The sequence below is a fragment of the Callionymus lyra genome, chromosome 3 (assembly GCF_982586985.1).
Source record: "Callionymus lyra chromosome 3, fCalLyr1.hap1.1, whole genome shotgun sequence".
Lineage (NCBI taxonomy): Eukaryota > Metazoa > Chordata > Actinopteri > Syngnathiformes > Callionymidae > Callionymus > Callionymus lyra.
Genome location: NC_141820.1, coordinates 12,184,287 through 12,209,892, shown reverse-complemented (window position 1 = coordinate 12,209,892; position 25,606 = coordinate 12,184,287). Strand labels below are relative to the sequence as shown.

Here is a 25,606-nt window from a genome sequence, read left to right as displayed (position 1 = left end):
ATAAAAACACACAATAGAATCAACACTGAATTGTCGTGACTGTTTTCCATCATTTTTTAAGATTCCATCACGAGATCTGTCTTTATTAGATCTTCTATAAAAAGTCTGGCACTTTTTTTAATTGATGAAAAGATCCCAGTAATTGAACCAAACGTTTTGGATTCAAGTCACGAGCAAATCCAAGTGTGATGAATAGAAAAACTTGGCTTCGGATATTAGCTCCGTGGACGATGAAAGCTAATTTTCTGCAGCAGTAATCGGGATAATTGACGAGACCTTCCATGTATTCTCCTCTGACCCACTTCCATGACTCGGCAGACGGAGGTTCTGAAACCGGAGCACGAGTTCGTCCCCAGAGCTTCGGGCCGGACTGTTGTCGTTTTTATCCTGTCAGGCGGTTTTGATTCTCAGGTGGATCCAGAAGTGGAGCGTTGCCTCCTGCCTCCTGTTTAAATGATTACTCGGAAAGTAGGTCGAAGGTCATTCGGGTCCAAGGGCCGACGAGAGAGTGAAGCGTGGCCCTGGTGGGAAACCGACCGTCCAGAAGTAAAAAAAAAAACTGCAGTGACCTGGAAAAAGTGGAGCCGGGTGGATCTGGATCAACTCGACTGAACGCGAGCACTTTAGGTCATAATTCAGATTGAAAATATTAATCCTGGCGTTTGCAATTAATTTTCTCATTTGGACAAATTAAATCACGGGACTCTCGTCAGATTCCGTCACGCTCAACACGATTTATTAACACGGGACGACTCATTTAAGTGCACGAGTAAAACCTTATTCTTAGTTAGTTTTTTGTTTTGTTCATTCTTGACTGGTTTCATTCTGACCTGGTGTGCCCCAGGGCTCTCTCCTAGCCCCTTTACTGCTTATCATAAATCCCCTTTTTCTTCATTTTTATCATCCATTTGGCACATTTTGACAGATGAAACCAGCCCTACATTTTCAAACAAACTCTAATCCACAGTCTGCGTCCACCATGTCCTGCCGATCTGAAATCAAATCACCAAAAATTCCCCTTTCAAAATTTGACCTCCTAAACTCCTGAACACTCTCTGACCATCACATGAGCTTCTCCACTTTCTTTCTTTCTTTCTTTGTGGCTTCCAATGGGACCAGGGGTCTTCATCAGGGGCCACATTATACAGTATATGTGACTGTTGTGGGGGCCGTCAAGACAAAGAGAAACATCAACGTTTTTTTTAAAAAAAAAGGGAGGAAAGATTTTCAAAAATGCATAATATAGATCCTCCCTGGCTTCCAGGAAAACATTTTCAGTGGTGGAGGTCGTTCCCAGAGACAACACAAGGGATACCCCAAACACATTTGCTTTTTTCTGCCTCTGGGTCACCTTGACCCTGAGATGACCCTCATTTTTATTTCCATTTCCTGTCTGGTCAAGGTGTGGCGCGGAGCAATAGCGCGTAAAAGATGCAAGCGGATGAGGGCCATCTACGCCATCATCGGCTGCTACAAGCGCTTCAAGGTCAAGGCCTACTTCCGGGAGGTGGAGCTCAAGTTCGCCCACGCCAGAGCGATGGCCGACTACGGCAAGAGCGTGGAGTGGCCCACGCCGAACGCCGCCCTCGTCGAGTTCCACAACATCACAGTGCTGCTGCACCGCAGGTCACTTCCTGTCATGTGATCTACGTGTCGATACCTTTTTGTGGCGTCCTGTTGTTATTTACCTGCTGTGACGTCCCCCCCTGACCTCCCCTCTCGGCTCACTCGTCGTCGCCCTCTGCTCCTGTCAGGTGGTGGGCGAGGCAGGTTGTCAAGAAGATTCCACCATCTGACATCCAGGAGGTTCGAGCCAAAGTGGCAGCTCTGACCTCCCTGAGCGGAGAGAGGAAGGACTGGGGCTCCAGCAGGGCTTGGGAGAGAGACTACCTGGCGAACGTAAGGACTAACATGTTTAAATCGTTCTCTTCTGGTAGAAAAATGTTTAAAGTAATTGAAAAACATTCGCTATAGCTGCTAACTAAGTAGGGCTGTGTATTGGCTATATGATACAGATCATGATACATGTGTGACGATACAATATATTGCTTGATTATATTGTTTATTTTAAAGATGTACAAACACCTTCATAGCATTATAAACATACAACATGCTTAACATCGTAACGTCAACACTTTTTCCACACAAATGAGCAAATACTTTCTCTAATTAAAAGTAAGTAAGTAAGTAAGTAATATTTATTTATATAGCGCTTTTCGAGACCAGGGTCACAAAGCGCTTAAACAATCAAAACAATACTCAAAAAAGTACATAAGTGCTTTGTTTTAACCCTTGGGGCTTTATCCCTTGTGTTATCTCAGGGTCAAGGTGACCCGAAGACCCCGAAAACTAATGTATTTGGTGGTATCTCCACAAACACATTTGGGTTAAAGGCAAAGTTAGTCCAAACATCGGCTTTAAAAGTTTTTGACGAAATGATGAATGTTGCCTACTAGTGGCCGGAGGTTTAATTGCAGTACACGAATGAATAAACGCTGTTAATATTCTAGTGTTGTAAGATAAAAACTCACTTAACATCAGTGATATGATCCAGCCTTACACCCCAGCTTTTCGGTCTGTGGATCAGAATCTACTGATGGTTCCTGAACACACTTCCGGACCAGAGAAGAGAAATCCTTCTAAGCTTTGGAACTAATTTCCTCTCTCTCTCTGTTTGATGGATCTACTGACTCCTTTAAGAAACATCTTAAGACGTTCTTATTTGTGCTTTTCCCTGATTATCTGGGACTCCTGTGTTTGAGGCTGACTTATATCTCCTAGTGTCACCTTCTGTTCGTTCATTTTTCAATAGCACTTTATTAAAGGTAGTTAAATGATCTCAGTCGGTATGGAAAACAGAATATTCTAAAGGAAACAGTCTTACAAAAAAAACAGAAACAACAGTAGACAGTGTTCGGAGCTTCTGCGTCAACGTGCACTTACAAGGGAACTGGTCCAGTGGTTTAGTTACTTAGAAAACCATTTTAAGTTTCCTTCCACGGTTATTCTTGCTCATATTTGAAGTGCAAGAAACCATTGTTAATGTATATACAACATGTGACCAGCAACCAGCAAACAGATCGGGTCCGATGAAGGACCGTCTTTGTGTCTTTAACGAACCCTGAAGCGGCTTCTTCTAATGGGAGGTTGTTTGACGACCGGCGGCCGGAGAGACGCCCTCGGGCTGCGTGAGCGTGACTCTTGCGGAAACCACAGCCAGCCCTGTGTTAACTTTCTCGGGCGGCCCGTGACTCTCTGGCATCCTTCCTTCAAGCTCACGTGATCGGGCCTCCAGTCCCGTGGATAAGTCCTCGTCATGTGCCGAGCTCCACTTGTGGGTCTTAAAAACAAACACCAAAGACGTGACGTCGGCGCTGATGGAATAGAATGTAGGTCATAGACACCAATGAGTTTAGCCTCCAAGAATCCAAACAGAACCAGTTTTTCAATAATATTTTTCAAAGTATTATCTTACATCCCTGCCCTCTTAGTGTCCCGGTTCAAAGATGGGGTTGGACCATCCTACGTGACTACATTTAGTGGAGTTTGAGCCAGACTCGAACTCTGTGAAGACTTTTTCTTTTCAGGGTTTAGGATGTGACACAGTTTTATATTCCCCGACTGCTCACTTTCATCTGTTTTTGCTCTCCGGCGTCTCAAAGTATGCCCCAATTCTTCAAGAGGTTGGATGTGCAGGTTCTTACGAAACTATCCGTGTTGCAACAGAATGTGGTTTTAGATGTTCTGATGATAATCATTCTTACTTTTTTTTTTTTTTTTAACAGATTCTAGACTGTCCTCAGACCAGCTCTGTATTCATACACGCGTCCAAAGAGCTTCGGAACCGAGATCAGTTCAGTCTGATCCTCTTCTCCTGCTTCTGTCGAAAGGTACAATCTGTTCCTCATAAACCCCAAAACAAATCGACTTCTTGACTTCAAACGCATCTGTTTGTCGTTGAAGGTGAACAGATTCAACAGGGTCTCGGACCGAGGTCTGCTTCTCACGGACAAGTTCGTCTACAAACTGGACGCGAGGAAACAGTTCAAGGTCATGAAGAAGCTTCCAATAGACACTGTAAGTAACACTTTCTAACACTTAAAGTGATGGAAATTAAATTTCACTCTTTTGCTATTTATCGTCAACTAAGAGTTGGGATTATTTTCAGTGTAATTCGTTACTTTTTGGTGCTATAGACAAAAATATTTGTTCATTTTAATGTAGCGACTGGAGCTCAGTTGTCTTCATCTTCGTACAAAAAGACACTTAAAAACATCCAAATACCTCCATTCTGTTTGTAACTTTTTCTATTGAAATGACATGAGACATGAGAAATTGTTGACAAAAAATGTAAACAAGTCTATATCTTAAGCTTGTTTGTAGCAGAAGCTAACAGGCTAACATGCTACACAGAAAAAAAACACAACATAGTTCAAGCTCCCAGTGTCTACCGTCTACACCCAGGGACTTTACTAGCAGTATGAGGGTGTTTGGATGTTTTAAAGTGTCTTTTTGAAAGAAGATAAACTGAGCTCCAGTCGCTACATTAAAATGAACAAACATTTTTAACTCTGAAAAGTGAACCGATTCCTTTAGCTTGTTGAATTATCTTTTGAAGCAAAAAACATCATCACCAGATGAATCGTCTGCATCTGTACCTAATATAGAACCAACATCTCACTGATAAATAAATCTATTTCCTTCTCCCTGTGACTGAAGAAATCCTCAGATGGATTTGCGATCAAATCCTTCCATCCCGGCAATTACTTGTCTCCAATCTTTTAATCCGGTGATCAGGAGTTAATCATTTCGTTAGGCAGCTGTCAATAAAGCATGTTCTCCCGCAGTATTAATTTAGTGTTATATCATGAGGAGATCAAGACCTTATGATGTGCTATTAATACAACACATATCAATATTATTGAAGTCTGCAGAAACATGCCGACACTAACACGGTCAACAAAAGTCATTTTATGAGGCACAAGCGGCTTCAAGCAACGGCGTTGTTTATTTTCTGTTCATTGGTTGGTTGGTTGCAGAATTCAGTTTTTAAATTCCAAAGGAAGCTCAAACAAGAAAGCTGGTTCAATATGTTGACGTAATTTGCTAAAGAAATATAACATCAGCATCAATTAAACACATATTTAATCTCAATCTTAGAATCGTTTCCTGATGCCTAGAAATGCTATTGAATACAATGATTGTTAGCGGTGTCGAAGGCCATTTAGCATAAACGTGGCTAACTTCAAGTAGCAACAATTGCACTAAGCACTAGTGCAGTGCACTAAGAGAAGTATGTGATTTGAGACACAGCTCTGTTGTTGGTCATACTTCTTATAAAGTTTCCCCAACTCATTTGTATCATCTTGAGGCAATCGATCAGTACAAATGGTATTTATATATATATATATATATATTGTTATTGTTTTATCACAAGTTCCATGCTAAACATTCCTTTGATGTCAAGGATCAATCCTGTAACATTTACGACCAGAACCAGAAACTAAAACCAAGGTAAAGGTGAATAAAAAAAACCCACAACAGTTAATAAGTATAATCCCTGGAAGAGATCCAGTTATAACTGGAAATCATTTTACTCAAGAATTTTGTATAGCTGATTCCCTTAGCAGGGGAAATTGGGGGGTGTGGTACTTTGAGTGAGAGTTGGGGGACACCCTGAACAGGTTTGCCAGTCCTTCACCAGGCTCTCAGAGACACACAACTATTCCTACGACCAATTTAGAAATCACAATTGACCTCTTTATGTTTTTGGACTCATTCATTTTCTGCCGCTTATTCCCTAATGGGAGTCCGCGCTATCCAGGCTTCCTCGGGCGTGAGGAGGGGACACCCTGAACAGAAGGCTAATCTCTCGTAGGGCACGCAAAGACGAACAACCATTCACTCACACTCTCATACCTACGGACAATTTACCCCAAGTTCCCAATCAACCTCTGTATGTTTTTGGACTGTGGGAGGAAACCGGAGTACCCGGAGTAAACCCCCGCAACATGAGTACCTTGAGTAGACCCAAGCAAAGATGGAGATAACTCAACAAAGACAGATTCAAGCTAAAGCAAACCTGGATCTTTCTTGCCGTGACAACAACAGTTTAAATTGACAACACTTGAACACAATCGGCATCAAAACAACCGACACAAGCTGACGTTTCAAAAACTTTCATTTCAACTCCACAGAACTGTCACTGAAGCAAGTTTAGTTTTCCTGTGTATCGCAGCGAACTGAGCCGTCACTCTGCTGTCACTTCCCTCTCCTGTGACGCCTCGATAAGTGCCTCCTGTGTCAGTAACTGACATGTCGTAAATAAAACCCGGCGCAGCTGGACGTCCACCAGCGGTTCGGGAGGATGAGGAGGGGAGAGTCGAAGACCTGCCGCGGGGCTGAAGACCTTCATTACGAGGCTAAATATAGTCGAGGCCATTAAGCTCAGCTGCTCCGACCGAAGGCTGCTAGTCGTATCCAGGTCACAGACGGAGAATGAAAGGGTCTCGTGTAGACCTGGTCCAGTCTTAAGTCTCAGTGACGGGGCTGAGAGATGAACAGTCGCCGGTCACTAGTGCGGGTCAGGAGTTGGAGTTTTCCCTACAGTTTTTTCAGTGAGAACCATGGCCTCAAACCTTTTGCTACCAACCTTTAGTTTAGATGAAACCAGGGATGCTAATCCATCCACTATATATATATAATATATTTTATTTAAGAATTATACACAGACTTTCTATAGCAGTAAAACCCTTGATAAAATAATAAAATAAAATAATATACAGTGAATATCATGTATAAAAAACGATCTGTTCATTTAAAAATATGTACATTTTGATTTTCACTAACCTCAATAAAAAATTATGGACAAAAGTGTACATTTTAAAACGTTAAACATGAATAATTATTTAATTATTTAATAATATACTAAAAAAAGAACCAATGAAATTCTTGATATGGTTCCAGAAATGTACTTTCATGTTTATTCTTAATTATAGATCAATAAAAACAAACCATTTCAATACTAATCAATAATAATAAGAGAATGCTTTAAAATAATGAATGTAAAATTTAATACATTCATTTAAAATGTAATGTATTCTATTTTTTATTGAATAAAAAAAGAAACATAACTTCCATTTTGACCTCAAACAAATTTGTTTTCGGGCCTCCGGGTCACCTTGACCCAAAGACAACACAAGGGTTTAAAAACAGATTCATTCTTCTTATTAAGTAAAACATACATTGAGTTTGACCCGCGACTGGAAATGCTGAATACATTTGTTTTCGGGCCTCTGGGTCACCTTGACCCAGAGTCAACACAAGGGTTTAAAAAACAGATTCATACTTCTTATTAAGTAAAACATACATTGAGTTTGACCCGCGACTGGAAATGCTAAACAAATATGTCCCTTTTGTGATTCAGTTTGACAACTGTGCTCTAGAGGATGCACTTCTTAGCAGCTGAAGAAGATAAATGAATTTGTTTTGTGTGAAGAAATTCAACAGTTTTAATAATAACAATATGTCAATTAAAATATATTGAAAACACATTTTTCACAATAAATTCTATAAAAGGTTCTAAAACAATATTCTGACCTGTAATCCACCTTTTGAGAACCACTGGCTTAAAAGATGGAACCAATCCAAACATTTTTTCCTGCTCCTTTAGTCGTGATGAATCGCACCAAGTGGGTCAAAACTCACCTGATCCACGTGCCACACGTGCAGCATTTCACCCGACGACGGGGAATAATAATCCCATAATGCTGCATTCATGGTGTGATTTACTGCACGTCACAGTGGCTTTGTATATACTGTACATGTGATAATCCCACACGTTCTTATTACATCCCGCTCTATTGTATTGCTTTTCTAAATCCCCCGGCTCGGTGTGACCTGTGGAGGTGACTGAGATCGCTCGGCTTCATGTTGGAAGTGGCGAGGATGAGGATCAGGGATGCAATATCATTTTTTATAACCCTTTTGTTATCTAAGGGTCAACGTGACCCGAAGACCCGGATACAAATGCTTGTGGTATTTCTTGAGTTGTCTCTGGGTCAAGGTGAACTGACGACCTCCCAGGCTTCCATAAATACATATGCAGTGGTGGAGGTCGTTCACCTTGACCCAGAGGCAACATAAGGGATACCACAACCACATTTGTTGCGGGGCCTTTGGGTCACCTTGACCCTGAGATAAGGTGTTCTAATTCTTTTCACAATAGTATTTCCATGATGATATCGGTCATTTTGGAAACGTATAGTAACATTTTTTTCACAAGGACATTATTATTATATCTAAAATATAATTATAGAATAATTATATAAAATAATACAGTTAAGTAAATTCTGTTTAAAATAAAAAGAGCTTATTATCTGTTTAAACGTATAACTTGTGTTTTCTTGTAATTATTTGTCATTATTAATGTGTAACGAGAAAAAAGGAAATGTATTTTTTTTTAAACTTTTTTAGACATTTTTAGACATTTTTATAAAAAAAGCTAAAAAAAAACCATAACATTTGGAAAATAAAAAGGAAAATAAAGTGGCTCTATCAGGATTCATTAAAAGAGGGAAAATAAAGTTTGTTACTTAAATGAACATTTTTTCATTTTAATTCAAATCTCCCCAAAAAATATTTAACATTTTTATAAAAATCCTGACGATTGGTAATTTTCATATACTTATATATATATTTTTCTGAAAAAAATAGCGTTATAGGAAGTCTTTTTATAATTCCATCAATAATATTATTCCTTATCTAATCCTGGTATCTTTATTTCTCACAATTTCAACATGAATCTACTTTCATTTTGAGAGAATCATCCGACGGGCCACAAAAAATGACTTGGCGGGCCATATTTGGCCCCCGGGCCACAACTGTATTAGCGTTTATGTTCAATTATATATTTATGTATTTATTTTTTTTCAGTTCACTGGAATCAGTGTGACCAGTGGAAGTGACCAGATGGTGGCGCTCCACACGTCCACCAACGATGACGTCCTCCTGTGTGTCCAGTCGGGTCTCATGTGTCCCGACAAGGACAGAGTCGGGGAGTTTGTGGGAACTTTGGTGGATCACTTCACACGGTCAGTAATGTATCTTTATTTATTCATATATAAATGATATATTTGTATAAAAAATTATAATATAAATTATCAAAGCTAATCATTAAATAAATAGAGGTTGCAAAAAAAATAATTCTTTATTATATATCAATTAAAATGATTTGAAATACATTAGAAAAATGCATTTTTTATTTTTTTTTATTAAAAAATGTGATCCATTAAAGAATTACAATAATAATATAAAATAAATAAAATAAAAATAAGTCTGATATTAGAATAAATTGATGGAATTCTATTTTAGAACAATGAGGGGGAAATACATTTTTAAACTCTCATTTTTGTGTATTGTTAAATAAAAAATGTTATTCATTAAAACCAAAAAAAAAGGATAATAAAAACGTAATCTTTATGAGAAAATTAAAAAAGTTTAAATCAGTGGTTTGACCTAAATAATTAATAATAATAATTAAAACAATCTCAAAACTAAAGTTTTGAAAAATAATAATGATAACAATTATAATAAAGCCATTATAATTATAAAATTCTGACAAATTGATCACTTACACTTCAAGGATATATATATATTTTTTTTTTTTGTAAAAAGGTTTAAAATAATATATAATAAAATAAGTAGAGCTAGAAATGACTTGATAATTCATTATTTTATTTGTTCAGGAAAAAAAACACCTTTTTCCAAAAAAAAGAAAGTACATTTTCTCTTCATCAAATATATTTTTGTATTCACATATAAAAAAAATAATTCCTGATGATCTTGTTAATTTAATAAAAAAACTTGGCACAGATTCTCGTCTATTATGCTCAGATAATAAAAACGCCACGAGTCGAGTCTATCAAAAGTGTCGCCACCATTGTGTGAACCTCGTTCTCGACATTCATCACTGTCATCATCGTGAGTCTGAACACCCGGCGCCGTGAAATGAATGGGTCGCACCGACTCTCTCGCCGTCTCGGGGTCTTTTTTATTCTTGACTCACCCACGAGCGTCACCTACACACTCGCCTGTCACTCACAGAGACTCGGGAAGTGCCTTCAGGGATGACGGACAGTCAAAAGCGATGTGAAACGATGACTATAAATGAATTAATTGGCTGAAATAAATGGTTTTAATCATGTATAAAAGTGAATTAAAAAAAGGTCCTTGTTTGGATTTGGATCCCAGACATGGCTGCTGTGTTGTCAGTGTCAGGATTGATGGTTTTTTAACTGATCTGGAGTCAGCCTTTTGTTGCTTTATGAGTCTCAGCCTCGAGGGTTTGTTTATCTGTAGGAGTGTGTGGTCGTTCTGGGAGCAGCTGCTTTTCTCTGGGAGCCAGAAAAAGTTGTCTTCGCTCCCCCTTTTTTTTCTTCTCTTTGTCTGTGCGCCACCATCTGTGGAGAAGGAAGAGGTCATGACCTCCAGCTCGCAGCTCCTATGATGAGAAAGTGTGCGAGCGAAGGATGATCGTGGCTCACAATGGAGGGTTTTGAGGACCTTGACCTTTACTCTTAATCAGTCCCTCGAAAAATATTTTTTATTCACTCTTTTGTTTGTATAAATTGAATTTTTTTATCTTAAACAATTCTGGACCGAACAGTTTTAAAATCCCATTTTTCACCAAATAAGCATCGACAACATTAAATCATATATAGTATATAAACAAATGTTAGTGTTTTACTTTAAATAAATAAATAAACAAATAAACAAATAAATAAATATAAAGATATACATATATATATTCAAACAAACGCTGTGCATATCACCGAGAATATTAGCATCTAGAAAAGTCAAATTGCCCAAAAATAAATGAAATAAATAACAAATTAATTAAATACAAATAAAATCGTTTTTCGACAATTCTTACTAAACCATTTTTTTAAATTCAATTTAACAATTTAACTTGAAAGAAAGAATACAAACGCAAAATATATGCATTACTATAATTCAGAATCTATTTGTATAAAAAACAATTACATTTACACCCTGAAATAGAAAAGTCAGAATCTTGAAATTTGAATTTAACCAATATTCAACTTAAATTAAAAAAAGAAGAATCTATTTGTAGATATAAAAAAAATAAAATACTGAGTGAATGTGAGTTCTTCTACTAGAGCGACACCAAAATAAACTGTTACAATAGTCTAAACGAAAATACACAAACACTCCAGATCGTGGTACAACATTTCGCCATATTCTATGATCAAGAATATGGCAAAATGATTTGCCTGTTATAAAAAAAAAAAAACATGACAATGATGACGGCAGAGAAACCAACTTATCGCACACATTCCTGTGACCTCCCTCGACCCCGTCAGTGTTTTAATACGTCTTTTAGTGCCTCAGCTCTTTACAGGAAACACATCAAATCAAGAAAGATTTCAGCATGAGCTCTTGTGTTTTGGGGGTCTGAGCCATCTGCTGAGACAGCTGGGGGGACCATGAGGGGGCTCAAGTCAGGATTTAAGGCATGATCTCTTCGCCAGAACCATTGAGTGGAAACTCTCTGGCTGGAAAAGACGATCTGTTGGATTGTTTCCCTCGTGTGTCAGTCCAGGTGATGATGAAACACTAGATTATGATGCAATTATATGAGAATTAATTCCATCTTTTCATTACAATCCCACAATATTTCAAATTCAACTTGGATGTTTTTTAGTTCTTTGTCGTTTAATCTGGGTTTATCTATGGTTTGATGGTGGATCAGTCACTTGTATGGCCTCTACGCGCTGCTGTTCTCATGCGAAGCTACAATTAACTGAATGTTGAAAAATCATTCAGTGTTTCTCTTGTCTCTTTCTTCAAAAAACTGTTTTTCACACTTTTGTTCACATAAATTATACTTTAAATAAAGCATTCTGGGTCAAATCAGTGAGCAGAGAAGCAGATGGAGCACGAATGCTCCTTCCCAGGTGCAAAACAAATAGACTCAAGGACTCATTCATTCCTCGGGCTATTAAATTGTACAATTCTGAGTTCGGGGGCAGGAGTGGAGTGAAAGTATCATGATGTTCTGTTCTATGTTAGTCTTTGTATCCTTTGTCTTTGTTATTTTTCTTTGATCTATGTTCTTTATCTTTATCTTTAGACTTAGATTGTATCATCTTGTTCTTTCTCTTTATTTCTCTTTGTTCTTGTTCTTATTTTATTTTGATTTATTTTTTTTATGAAAAATTGCTGTATTTTCTGTGGCTATTGGAAAAAAACTATTTCTAAATCTATAAAATAAAGTTCTACCTTACCTTACCTTAAAATGCAAAACAAAAACCTTATAAAAGTAACAAGCATAAAAAACATTTATACCACTGTAATCTTTTTTTTTTTAACAGCATATATGAATTTATTTCTGTGTTTCAAAGCTTGTTTTATTGAATTTATGTTTCCAATATAACAAAGAAAACATATACAGTATATTATTATAAACAACATTACATATAAATATCTGATATAAAAGTACTTCACGTTCTAAAAGTATTAAACATAAACTCCCGTTAAAAGTACAAATGCATTAAATATCTAGTTAGATGTAGCGTTGATCTAGTAATAACATGGTTAACTAGTCCACATGTCCACGTGGTCAGTTTTATATAGTGTTACTTTGACCTTGAGGGCCGCACAGATGGAGTCAGATGGCCCGCACTTGGCCCCCGTGCCTCGCTCAGACGTAAGAAATCTTCATTTTCTTGTTTTAAAAAAAGAAACTCTTACCAAAGCCTCTCGTGACCTTCAGGTAAGTCACCTGAAGGTCACGTGAACCTCGTTATCAGGACTTTTTTTTTTTCTCCAGGAACTTCATCACCTCGTCTGCACCTGCATACATTAGCGCCGGAGGTTTATGAATATGGAAGAAAGCCGGGAACAGACTCGCATTAATGACAGTGTTCTAGGTCACCCCTCCCTCCTGTATTCACAGAATGATAAAAAAAGGCAACACAACAAAACGTGATGTTGTCGACCTCTCGGCATCCGTGAGTCGTCTCGTGATCTTTCGATGGTTGCTGGACTTGTTGTCTTGCCTCGGGTGACTTTCTTCGGACCTGGCATGTCATGGTTGATATCCAGAACATCAGTCCTCGTCTCTAAATGGGTTTTTTAGGTCGTGAAAGGCGTCATTCCACTCCAGAAATAGACTTTTTTTTTTTTTTCTTCCTCCTCGGTCTCTCCCTCAGTGACTGTCCTCGATGTTGCTGCTCTCAGATGGTCCGGTCTGCACCAGCAACAGGTGCTTCACATTTTAACTCAGAGCTGCAGGCTCCACACTAGAAGTTCATGGGTTTGATTCCCACTTCATCTTCGTCTTCGTCCAAAAAGACAAACTTAATTAACATCCAAATACCTCCATACTGCTCGTCGGTAACTTTCTTCTTGTATCGAAGTTTCAAGATTATAAACTGTTCCGTAATAAAAACTTAAATAAGTCTATGTTTTACATTTTGCGTGAACTATAGCTTAAAGTAAGACGACTTTAAATGTGTAAATAGTCTTCATGAATGATGATGATAACATTTGGTGTAATTCCATACCCTGTGCCAAACTGGTACGTTTGAAATATTGATGACATTTTGTTTAAAAAATAAGAATTTTTAACTTTAATCAAACAATTTTCAACTGTAATCAAACTATTTTCAACTAAAATCTAACAATTTTCAACTGTAATCAAACTATTTTCAACTAAAATCTAACAATTTTCAACTGTAATCAAACTATTTTCAACTAAAATCTAACAATTTTCAACTTTAATCAAACTATTTTCAACTAAAATCTAACATTTTTCAACTGTAATCAAACTATTTTCAACTAAAATCTAACAATTTTCAACTAAAATCTAACAATTTCCAACTGTAATCAAACTATTTTCAACTATAATTAAACTATTTTCAACTATAAGCTCTAAAAGTAAGAACCAGAATTTTAAAGTTGATCCTGCAAGGATCCATTTAAGGATCTGAGAAATGTGAGTTCTTCTACTAGAGCAAATATAAATTACTCACTAACCTATAATAAAACAATTTTCAGCTGTTCAAAGAACATGTTTTTAGAGATTGAAAATGAGCAGAAAAGGGAACAGTTCTTTATAATTATTTACTGAATAACATACTTGTGTGTATTTTAGTACAGTACAAAAATGTATTTGTAATTAAAGATAAGCAATAACTGTAAGTATTGTCAACCGATCCTTACCAGGGACGTACGAATACACGTGTCTTACCGATTCCGCTATACCCTGAGTAACCATGGCAACATCTTTTAACGCAGTGGACGTGGATATCACTAACTCTGACCTATTTACTGCTCACTTCCCATCAAGGTCACGTGGTTCAGTGATTTATTTCCCGGCTGAGTTTGTTGACTGCAGATGGTGTGGATCTAACAAGCTTGTTATCTGCTGTGTGACTCGACCCCGTCTGAGGGGATCACGCGTGACTACAAAGAACATCAGAAAATTACATTCAACGTATCTTTTTCCTCGTGTTGACGAATCAACGTCATCCAGACACGAGACCTTTGAAGATATGATGGATGATGTTATTTATGATGTTACAGATGATGTTATTTATGATGTTACAGATGATTTTACTGATGATGTTAAGGATGATGTTATAGATGATCTACTTCAGCAGGATTGAATAAACTCGAGGTAGAAATCTGACATGTATGATCTTAGGGTTTAATACTGTAATCAACTATCAGTTGCATTCAAACAATATTCATCTATAATCAAACAATTTTCAACTGTATCAAACAATTTTCAACTATAATCAAACAATTTTCAACTGTATTCAAACAATTTTCAACTATAATCAAAACATTTTCAACTATAATCAAACGATTTTCAACTAATCAAACAATTTTCAACTATAATCAAATAATTTTCAACTATAATCAAACAATTTTAAACTTTAATCAAACAATTTTCAACTGTTATCAACAATTTTCAACTTTAATCCAACAATTCTCAACTTTAATCCAACAATTTTAAACTTTAATCAAACCCTTTTCAACTGTTATCAACAATTTTCAACTTTAATCCAACAGTTCTCAACTTTATTCAAACAATTTTCAACTGTAATCAAACAATTTTAAACTTTAATCAAACCCTTTTCAACTGTTATCAACAATTTTCAACTTTAATCCAACAGTTCTCAACTTTATTCAAACAATTCTCAACTTTAATCAAACAATTTTCAACTGTTATCAACAGTTTTAAACTTTAATCCAACAATTTTCAACTATAATCAGACAATTTTCAACTATAATCAAACAATTTAATCTATAATCAAACAATTTAATCTATAATCAAACAATTTAATCTATAATCAAACAATTTTCAACTATAATCAAACAATTTTCAACTGTAATCAAACAATTTAATCTATAATCAAACAATTTTCAACTAAAATCAAACAATTTTCAACTATAATCAAACAATTTTCAACTAATCAAACAATTTTCAACTATAATCATACAATTTTCAACTATAATCAAACAATTTTCAACTTTAATCAAACAATTTTCAACTAATCAAACAATTTTCAACTATAATCAAACAATTTTCAACTATAATCAAACAATTTTCAACTAATCAAACAATTTTCAACTATAATCAAACAATTTTCAACTATAATCCAACAATTTTCAACTAAAATCAAACAATTTTCATCCATAATCAAACAATTTTCATCTATAATCAAACAATTTTCAACTAAAATCAAACAATTTTCAATTACAATCTTATCTAACACATGAAAATAACAAGTTCAAGTCAAACTCTTCTTCTAAAAGTTGTTGGATTGTATTACATTTTTATTTTTTTTAATGTAGCTCAAACAGTCTCTAACAACAAACTCACCACCATTAATTAGATTCAGCACCAACAACACTTTACCAAAAAACAAACATCACTTTTCAACTCCATCCTTGAACAGAAAGTTCCCAAACAATCAGAAGCGAGTTCGGCGAATATGTGACGCAGTGAAGTGACTCACGTCTAAAATTGCCTCCGATGAATGTGCTCTTGCTCGAGTGTAAATTAGCTGTTTGGTCTCACTTTCTCTCAGACACCTACAGTGTTGAGTGACGTGTGTGTGTGTGTGTGTGTGTGTGTGGGGGTGTGGGGGTGTGGGGGTGTGTGGGTGTGTGTGTGTGTGTGTGTGTGTGTGGGGGTGTGGGGGTGTGTGTGTGTGTGTGTGTGTGTGTGTGTGTGTGTGTGTGTGTGTGTGTGTGTGTGTGGGGGGGGGTGTGTGGGGGTGTGTGTGTGTGTGTGTGTGTGTGATTCAGTTGTGTGTTGACAGCCACAGATGTCTGAGGATCCAGCAGACGTCATGACGTGGTGAGGATGCATTTAAGACAAAGATCTGCCCACGAGTTTCTCATTCATCTTCAAATACTGACACAAACGGGATCCGGTCGTCTTCTGAGGTCTTCACGGTGTCGTTGTGTTGGTTCAGAATTTGTTTCTGGGTCAAGCTCGTGTTGACTTTTTTTTTCTCTTGTGTGTTTACTCACGAGTTTGACTGCAGGACTCGTGAGGGTTTTATGCTGAAGTCATTTGATCTTAAAGAGCAGGAAACACACACTTAAGATGACGGCATGTTATAGATGATCCTGTTCACATCCTGGTGTTATTGAAAAATCAATCATAAGAGAATCAAACGTTCACTCCTGACTCCAACTTTTAACGACTTTAAAAATAGCTCCGTTGAGCGTCTCACCTGCGGTGGTTGTGAATCTTGCCGCTGAAAGTCGACGTCTGTACCTGATGATTCACCTGCAGTGAGATACGAATAACTCTCACGTTTGCGTCATCCAAGGGAAAGAAAGACATGCAGTTGCGCTATATAACCACTGAAGGTTCTATCTCAATTCAAACACCTCCTGATCCGATTTCAACAAAGCCCTTCCAGTAGTTATCAGACACAAATCTTCCTCTCTCTTTGCGCTTGATCTACTGACTCCTTTAAGAAACATCTTAAGACGATTCTATTTGTTCAGGCTTTTCCTTGATTTTCTGGAACTCCTGTGTTGTTCTCAGTATTATCTTGATCTTTAAAGTATATACTTTTTTGAGTATTGTTTTGATTGTTAAAGCGCTTTGTGACCCTGGTCTAGAAAAGCGCTGTATAAATAAATATTACTTACTTACTTACTTACTTACTTACAAATCTTTATTCTTGTAGACCCACTTCAAATTGGAATTAAATTATAGCCATCATAACAGAAAAATCAAAGAACTTCATTTACTGTATTTTTTGGAAACCATGAGGCAAAAAACGAGTTAGGTTCGCATTATACACCTAATTTATTAACTATGGTTTTACTTACCGATTGTTAAATGTCCCTCAAAACTCTGTCAAAATGTTAGTTAACTACAAAACTGAACATCGAGTCAACGTAGTATTACTCTGTGACTCTCGTAGTAATAATCAATGAGTCACCGTAGTATTTCTCTGCGAGTGAACGCAGTATTACTCTGCGATCATTGTAGTATTACTCCGGAAGTCAATATAGTATTACTCTGAATTTCTTATAGTATTACTCTGTGATTCTTGGAGTATTACACCGAGAGGCAACATGGTAATACTCTGCAATTCTTGTAGTATTACTCTGATTGTTGTAGTATTACTCTGCGACACAACATGGTATTACTCTGCGAGTCCAGATGGTATTACTCTGCGACACAACATGGTATTACTCTGCGAGTCCAGATGGTATTACTCTGCGAGTCCAGAGAGTATTACTCCGAGAGTCAACATGGTATTACTCCGTGAGTCAACCTAGTACAACTCCGAGAGTTATCATGATATTACTCTGTGAGTCAACATGGTATTACTCTGTGAGTCAACATAGTATTACTCCAAGAGTTAACATGTTATCCGTGTAACCGTTAACATGTGTAGATGTTGAAACCTATACAAGGAACAATTCAGAAATACAATAATTAAAGAGTCAAAAGCAACGTTCAAAAACATTTAATTAAATAAAAAAACTATTATTTGCTGCAGTTTGTTGTATTTTTTGAAACTAATGCTAGTTCTTGGCCACGAACAGTCAATTTTTTTTATATATATATTTAACAGAAAATCCCTTTTTTCCAGTAAACTGACATGATTGATGGATGGGAAGGTTGACAGGATGCTGTTTTGCTGAGGATCAGTAGTGACACTTGTGATCCTTCCCAGTCTTTTCCACTAGAGAAAATAAAAAAGGGCTCAAAAAACAAATTCCAGGAAGTTTGTTTTCTTAATGGCAAAACCTCTTAAAATGAAAACGATGAATATTTTCAGCAAAGTACATAAACAATTTCCTACCCTCCCTTTAATAAGCCAACTCTAGTTTAAAATATACTTATTTGCTCGATTAATTGGGTCATTTGGGTATTTGTTTACTCTTTTTTTACTTTTTTTTTCCAGTCTACTTGAGACTGGTGCAGATCCACCTCCAGGCTCCGAGCTCCCTTTTGCTTATTCAAATCCTATTCCGCGAGTTGATTCTCACTCTGAGACAATCCAAGCTAATTCCAGCTCAGTCCTACAGCCCGCGGGCGACATCGACATCCCAGAAAGAAACCTTTTATAAGATATTTCGTTTCCTCCGATGACGCATCCTCCTCGCGCAGCTGACGCCTGGTGTTGAAGCGATTCTATAACAAGTGGACAAACTCCATCAGTAACACGATGCGTGTCAGACTTCACAAAAATATCTCTTGCGCAGCATAAAACTCACCAGCGGAGGCACTTTTTTTCACTTTGAATTAGCAGCCCTGCAGTATCACACGGGAGGTGATGGTGAGAAAACTTGGAGACTCGGATGAGAGGAAGAGGTGGTGATGGAGGCGGGAGCAGGGGGTCTTGGATCTCCTGCCGAAGCTTCTGTTCTGCCCCAGATCTGTCTGCTATGTTTTCCTTTAGGGGGTTTGAGCTATTCAAGTGTAGTGTGAGTCCTGGCTGTCTGGCTGACAAGTTTTCTTGTATTTATCTCTGATGTTTCTTATGGTAGCATCTGAATCTTTTAAACGTTGATCCCGGTGTTTATCCCTCATTATCTTCACACGCTTCTTGGTTCCTGGAGACGCCGGTTTTTTGCTCTTTTTTTTGTCTGTTTGACCAAACTTTTTAAAGCAGCGGCAAATTGTATTATATTCTCGACATCTTTATGTTGTCTCGACCACTTTATAAATTGACGGCTAAAATCGCTTGAGAACTGAAAAGAAAAAGGAGACCCAAAGAATTGACTAAAAATACACCGCTCTACTTACCAGGACGAAAGATGACGAGCCTGGTTGCTGGGGTTTTCTCGAGGTGCTTTGTAGTCATGGCAGTACATCTGAATATTGTCATTGGTCCATATCTATCAGCTATCAGCAGATAGATAGGTAGATAGGTAGATAGGTAGATGGGTAGATAGGTAGATGGGTAGATAGATAGATAGATAGATAGATAGATAGATAGATAGATAGATAGATAGATAGATAGATAGATAGATAGATAGATAGATAGATAGATAGATAGATAGATAGATAGATAGATAGATAGATAGATAGATAGATAGATAGATAGATAGATAGATAGATAGATAGATAGATAGATAGATAGATAGATAGATAGATAGATAGATAGATGGATAGGTAGATAGATGGGTAGATACATAGGTAGATGGGTAGATACATAGGTAGATGGGTAGATACATAGGTAGATGGGTAGATACATAGGTAGATGGGTAGATACATAGGTAGATGGGTAGATACATAGGTAGATGGGTAGATACATAGGTAGATGGGTAGATACATAGGTAGATGGGTAGATAGATGGGTAGGTAGATGGGTAGGTAGATAGATAGGTAGATAGATATATAGATAGATAGATGGGTAGATGGGTAGGTATATAGGTAGGTAGATAGGTAGCTAGATGGGTATGTAGATAGGTAGATAGATAGGTAGATAGAAGATGGTGTTTGTAGACACTACTGCCTTCCTAAGCAATTCCTTATCTCCTGATACCTTCTCCCAGAGAAAGTGTATCAAAAACAATTGGACCTCAAATCGTGCCCTGAGGAACACCCCTAAACTAAATTAAATAGAACCAGGGTCCACCTACAAAGCAGGCCCGGATGCCTGATTACGGGCGGACCTTCATCTTGATCCTTAAGTCCAACTATGAGCTTTATAACTGCAGCAACATTATGATATACTATTGGAGCTGGAAATACCGCTAGTAAATGCACTGAGTGGACCCTGAACGTCTCCTTACCACGGTTCTCTTGAACCCCAAAAAGACTTAAGGAAGAGTCTCAACATTTCTTAATGTCGCTGTGAGACTGGGATTGGTATGACTACTGTGTAACACGGTGGCACTGGGAATAAAGTGTACTTACCAGACAGAAACAAGCATAAAATATTGGCTTATTTTATACAGATTTTGATTAGGGACAGATTTTGCATGTTTTCTGTTTTTCAAGCTTCGGCGCCGTTTCAAAAGAAACTGGTTTGGCAGCGATATCTGTTGAAACCTAAACGATATGCATCCCTGGCTGAGTCTTTCAACTGTGGAATTATCTGGGCATTAGTTCCAGGCCTTTGATGTCGCGCTCAAACCAGACTCTTAGCTCCTCAAAACATTATTCTTTGGAGAAGAAATTGTGCTCAGATTCAGTGGAGATTCTTAATCATTGTGGACAACATCATAGCAAAGCTATTGCTATTGTTCTCGCCGCTTTATATTATTCATCCTTCCGTTTTTGGCAATTTTCATGCCCCGCACAGTTCAAAATACATCAAAACGTGCGGCTTGATCAGACATGCACTGCTATTATTTTTCTCATTATAATATAATTTTGTTTTGCGATGTAAGTCGTGAAAAATGGTGATACATTTCCCGTAAGGAATGAATGGGACGAGGTCAAAAAAAAGTCGCAAATCTGCAACGTTTTTTTCAAACATCTCCTGCTCTGGCATACGTTCACGTAGAAGCACCATTCAAACTTTAAAATGTAGATAAAAGTCAAAGTAATCAACGTGGGATTTGACTCTTTTCGTAGCTTTCATAGTTTTTTAATCATTGGGCAAAGCGCACAGCCCACTCTCGCGATTTCAACGGACGGGAATTGTCTCGTATATCGTATGTATTGTAAGTATATTGTTGTCATTTACATCTAGATTATTTTATTTTTTTTCTCCACAGTAGTAGACGTCTGATTATAAGAATTTTCACATAGCTCCTTATAAAGGAAAAAAACACTTAGAGATGCTAGAATTAGATAAAAAATATCTCAAATTGTTATTAACACTATCAGCCCTCACAACAGTTCAAGTGTATCACATGTGTGGTCTGATGATTGTGGTTGAGTTATTATTGGATTTTTTGTCTCCATAAATGCTGTTTACTTGCGATTTATTTTTCAGTTCCATTGATGAGTTGTGACCTCGAAACATTCCTGAGCCAGAATAGGCTCTTGAACTTGAAAAAAAGAAAACACCTTTTGATGATCACTATCAGTAAATGTTTGATATTAATATCCCTCTGTCATTGACACGGATTCCAAACTCACTGCACTGGTGTCGAGTGTTGACCGGCTTGATCAGATTAGTGCGTCACAGAAGTGCAAACTCTCGGAGGTCAGTGGGTTTCAGTGTCAAGTTCGAGTCTCGCCCGGCAGCGGGGGGACAGCTGGTTTCAGGGTTTCACTCATCGTGTTCAAGGTCGACCAGGGAGGTCGCGGAATTTTTGGGGCGGGACCACGTGAGACCCCAACCCCTGTCAGAGCTACACCTGAAAGAGTTAAAATGTTTGGCGGCTTTAGGTGATTATCGGTTTTAATTCTCTACAGCTTTATAATCTCGACAACAATTCAACAGGATGTTTTTCCTGCACGTGCCTGTTCGACCACAGTCGGGGGAGTTTCTACTTAATCCGGCATCTTAAGGTGACCAGCATGTGTTTATTTCTTATGAGTCAAGAATATGACTCAAAGAACTTGAAAAATTTGGTTAAAACCCTTAAATTCCAATTATTATATTGTTCCAAAAATGACTAGTTGAAAGTCATGAGTCTGAACTTTGGAAAACAAAAGGAAAAAGTAGTTTGGGAAATGTTAAGAATTTAAAAGTAATAAACATTATCTATATCTTAAGTAGATACTGAAAATGATTGAGTAAATTATTTGAGTACTTTGTTTCTACTCACCACCGTGAGTCATTCTTTCATCACCAATAAGAGAGCAATATCAGGTCACATCCTTGCCGTTAAACTGTGTGTTTGTGTCTAAACAAGAAGGATCTGTCTCGCCTGCAGTTTATACAAATCTCTCCAGCAATAATTCAGACCTGCTCTAGTAGAAGAACTCACATTTCCCCGATCCTTAAAACTCCTCATTGGCTGCCAGTTTCTTTCAGGATCGAATTTGAAATGATGGTTCTTACTTTCAGATCTATTCATGGTCAGGCTCCTCCTTAACATCAGTGATCTGATACAGCCTTACACCCCAGCTCGGGCTCTGAGGTCTGTGGATCAGAATCTACTGATGGTTCCTAAACACACTTCCGGACCAGAGAGAAATCCGTAGTGGCTGTTGCTCTTAAGCTTTGGAATGATCTTCCTCTGTATTTGATGATCTACCGAATCCTTCAAGAAACATTTGAATACCTTTTATTTTTACAAGCTTTTTCCTAATCTTCTGTGTTTGTTTCTATGTTTTTTTGGCCTTTTAGAGTTTTTAGATGTTTAGGTATTTTTAATTGTGTATTGCTTTTGATTGTTCAAGCACTTTGTGACCCTGGTCTAGAAAGGCTCTTTACAAATAACTATTACTAACAGACTTACTTACATTATAGAAGGAAACAAAAAATGAGACCATGATACGACCAATGGGGTTCATGGAAGCAGTAGAAGAGGGTGTAAAGTATGTGACTGGTGACGTCCCAATGAACCAAAATAACTGCAATCTCAAAAATACATCTCCCCTATTATGCAACTGCTTTTCCAAAAGTAAACTTCTGTCTTTGAATATCATTTGGGAAAATATGAGACAACAAAGATTGGTCGCGTTGCCAAAGTCTGACAACAGTTGCCAAGTCGCCCTGTGTCTGAGGCAGCCAGACGCTTCTCTTTGTCTGCGCATTCAAAGCCATTCCCAATTAGCCGCTTGGCAAACGTCGATCTGCGTCTGTCGGTGAAGAGGAGGAACATTTATCTTCTCGGGAGGTAGAAGGATGCATTAGAAGGGGTCCTCGTGAGCCCGGGCGGGAGCCGTGTTGTGGGTCCGCTTGTGTTTACCGGCTGACTGGATTCGCCCGAAGGTTCTGAAGGAAGCGGCGGCTTCACGGTGGAGCAGCTGGACGCTGAGAATCCCAGCTGTCTGTAGTGGGATCATTTGATCCGAGAACATCACTATCACTTTGAGCTCATAACAAGAACCGGAGAAGTGAAGAAGTCGTCGAATGTGCCGAGGTGACGGAATATCTCAATTAATTAATGTAGATCTCTCCTTAGGGGAGCGTAGCGCCTACTAGAGGGCGATAGTGTAAAGAACCATCCATTGGTCTTAGACCGAGCTGGGAATAAAATGGGGCCCTTTGAATGAATTTATGTGGCCTTCATGGGGTCAAGCTATGATCATGAACGTATTCCTCAATTTTATTTTGTATTTATTTTTATTATTCACTTCAACATACACATACCATAACAAAACATGATTTTTTGGGGGGGGGTTTGGACTTTTTTCTCTACTTTTATGGGTATTTATTTTTCCTAAAATTAATTCTGAAATGCATTTAAGAAATGTTTATTAACCCTTAAGTTATCTCTGGGTCAAGGTGACCTGAAGGCCCGAAAATAAATGTGTTTGACGTATCCCATGTGTTATCTCAGGGTCAAGAAGACCTAGAGGCCCAAAAAACAAATGTGTTTGTGGTATCCCATGTGTTATCTCAGGGTCAAGAAGACCTGGAGGCCCAAAAAACAAATGTGTTTGTGGTATCCCATGTGTTATCTCAGGGTCAAGAAGACCTGGAGGCCCGAAAACAAATGTGTTTGTGGTATCCCATGTGTTATCTCAGGGTCAAGAAGACCTGGAGGCCTGAAAACAAATGTGTTTGTGGTATCCCATGTGTTATGTCAGGGTCAAGAAGACCTAGAGGCCCAAAAAACAAATGTGTTTGTGGTATCCCATGTGTTATCTCAGGTTCAAGAAGACCTGGAGGCCTGAAAACAAATGTGTTTGTGGTATCCCATGTGTTATCTCAGGCTCAAGAAGACCTGGAGGCCTGAAAACAAATGTGTTTGTGGTATCCCATGTGTTTTCTCTGGGTCAAGGTGAAAGACCTTCTTGGCTTCCAAAAATGCATAGGGATTTCCACTAAAAAAAATTGTTTTCGGGCCTTTGGGTCACCTTGACCCAGAGCTAGCACATGGGGTATCACAAACATATTTGTTTTCCGGCCTTAGGTCACCTTGACCCAGAGCTAACACAAGGGTTAAATACAGTTTTATGGTATTTTATTATTTAAAAAAATGGTAGCTTAATTTTCTTATCTAAATTGTATATTTTTCTTACAGTGTCCGAAAGTCGCCGTTCCACGTGAAGGTTTGCGGTCACGGTGTTCAGCTCAACATGCGAGGGAAACCCAGGAAAGTCACCGTGGAGACCAAGCCTGGTCTAACCGGTGCCGACTTCAAAAAGACTAAAGAGGGTTTTGTGATGCTGATCCCTGCCAGCTGAAGAAAGCTCTTTATCCATCCAGCGTTTACCCAAAGATGGTGTCAGCATTTGATACATATGACTCATTACAGATTGTACATGGATTTTGGCAAAAATGATATTTTTGTTTACTATATATACATATTAAATTCTAAATCAGAACGTATTGAATTGAACTTTTATTATACACGTATAAAACACATTTAAATTAATAAATGAAACATGTATTTAAGGTAAGAGATGACTGTTGTGTGTTGTTCTGTCCTCAGTTGTGTTGTGTAATTGGTTTTGTGACTCATTTTCTGCAACACACCTGTTGTAATCCATTCTCCTAGTCATCGAACAGACTAGGCTCCCCGTAAGTCTGTATGTTCCTCCCAGTTTCTCATGACTGCTGGCCTGAAAACTGCCTGGAAAATATTTTAGAGATCACAAGAACATTCGAGAGATATACTTGATCCCCCATTTTTTTTTTTACCTAAAAAAAAACAACCCACCCATTTATTTCATTGTAAATTTGTGTTCCTGATAAAATCAATTTGTGCACTTGTTGTTGTTATTGATGTTTTTCGCTTCATTTATAATAATAATAATAATAATAATAATGTGTAAACAGTATATGTAGCCAGTGACAGGCATACAGTATTTACAAAATGCTTTACATAATAGTATTTAAATAATTATTTTAAAATGGAAAACATCCCAAAAATAATATGAGGAAGAAGCAAAGATTGATTCTCTGAAGTATTAAAATAACAAGTAAAATGTATAGTTAAATGGATCGATGGATAGATGGGTGGATGGATGGAAGGATGGAAAAATTCAAGGATAGATGGATGAATATATGGAT

General features: G+C 37.6%; 1 protein-coding gene across 1 annotated transcript in view; it reads left to right on the top strand.

Moving 5' to 3' along the window:
* Positions 1–24,993, top strand: part of myo1g (myosin IG) — a 46,743-nt gene extending 21,750 nt beyond the window's left edge. The window contains exons 17-22 of the mRNA XM_087786459.1: positions 1,403–1,626; positions 1,755–1,899; positions 3,786–3,890; positions 3,964–4,077; positions 8,935–9,092; positions 24,615–24,993. Coding sequence (XP_087642585.1) covers positions 1,403–1,626; positions 1,755–1,899; positions 3,786–3,890; positions 3,964–4,077; positions 8,935–9,092; positions 24,615–24,777 — 909 coding nt within the window. The 3' untranslated portion in view covers positions 24,778–24,993. The remainder of the gene's footprint in view (positions 1–1,402; positions 1,627–1,754; positions 1,900–3,785; positions 3,891–3,963; positions 4,078–8,934; positions 9,093–24,614) is intronic.
* Positions 24,994–25,606: the final 613 nt, after the last annotated feature.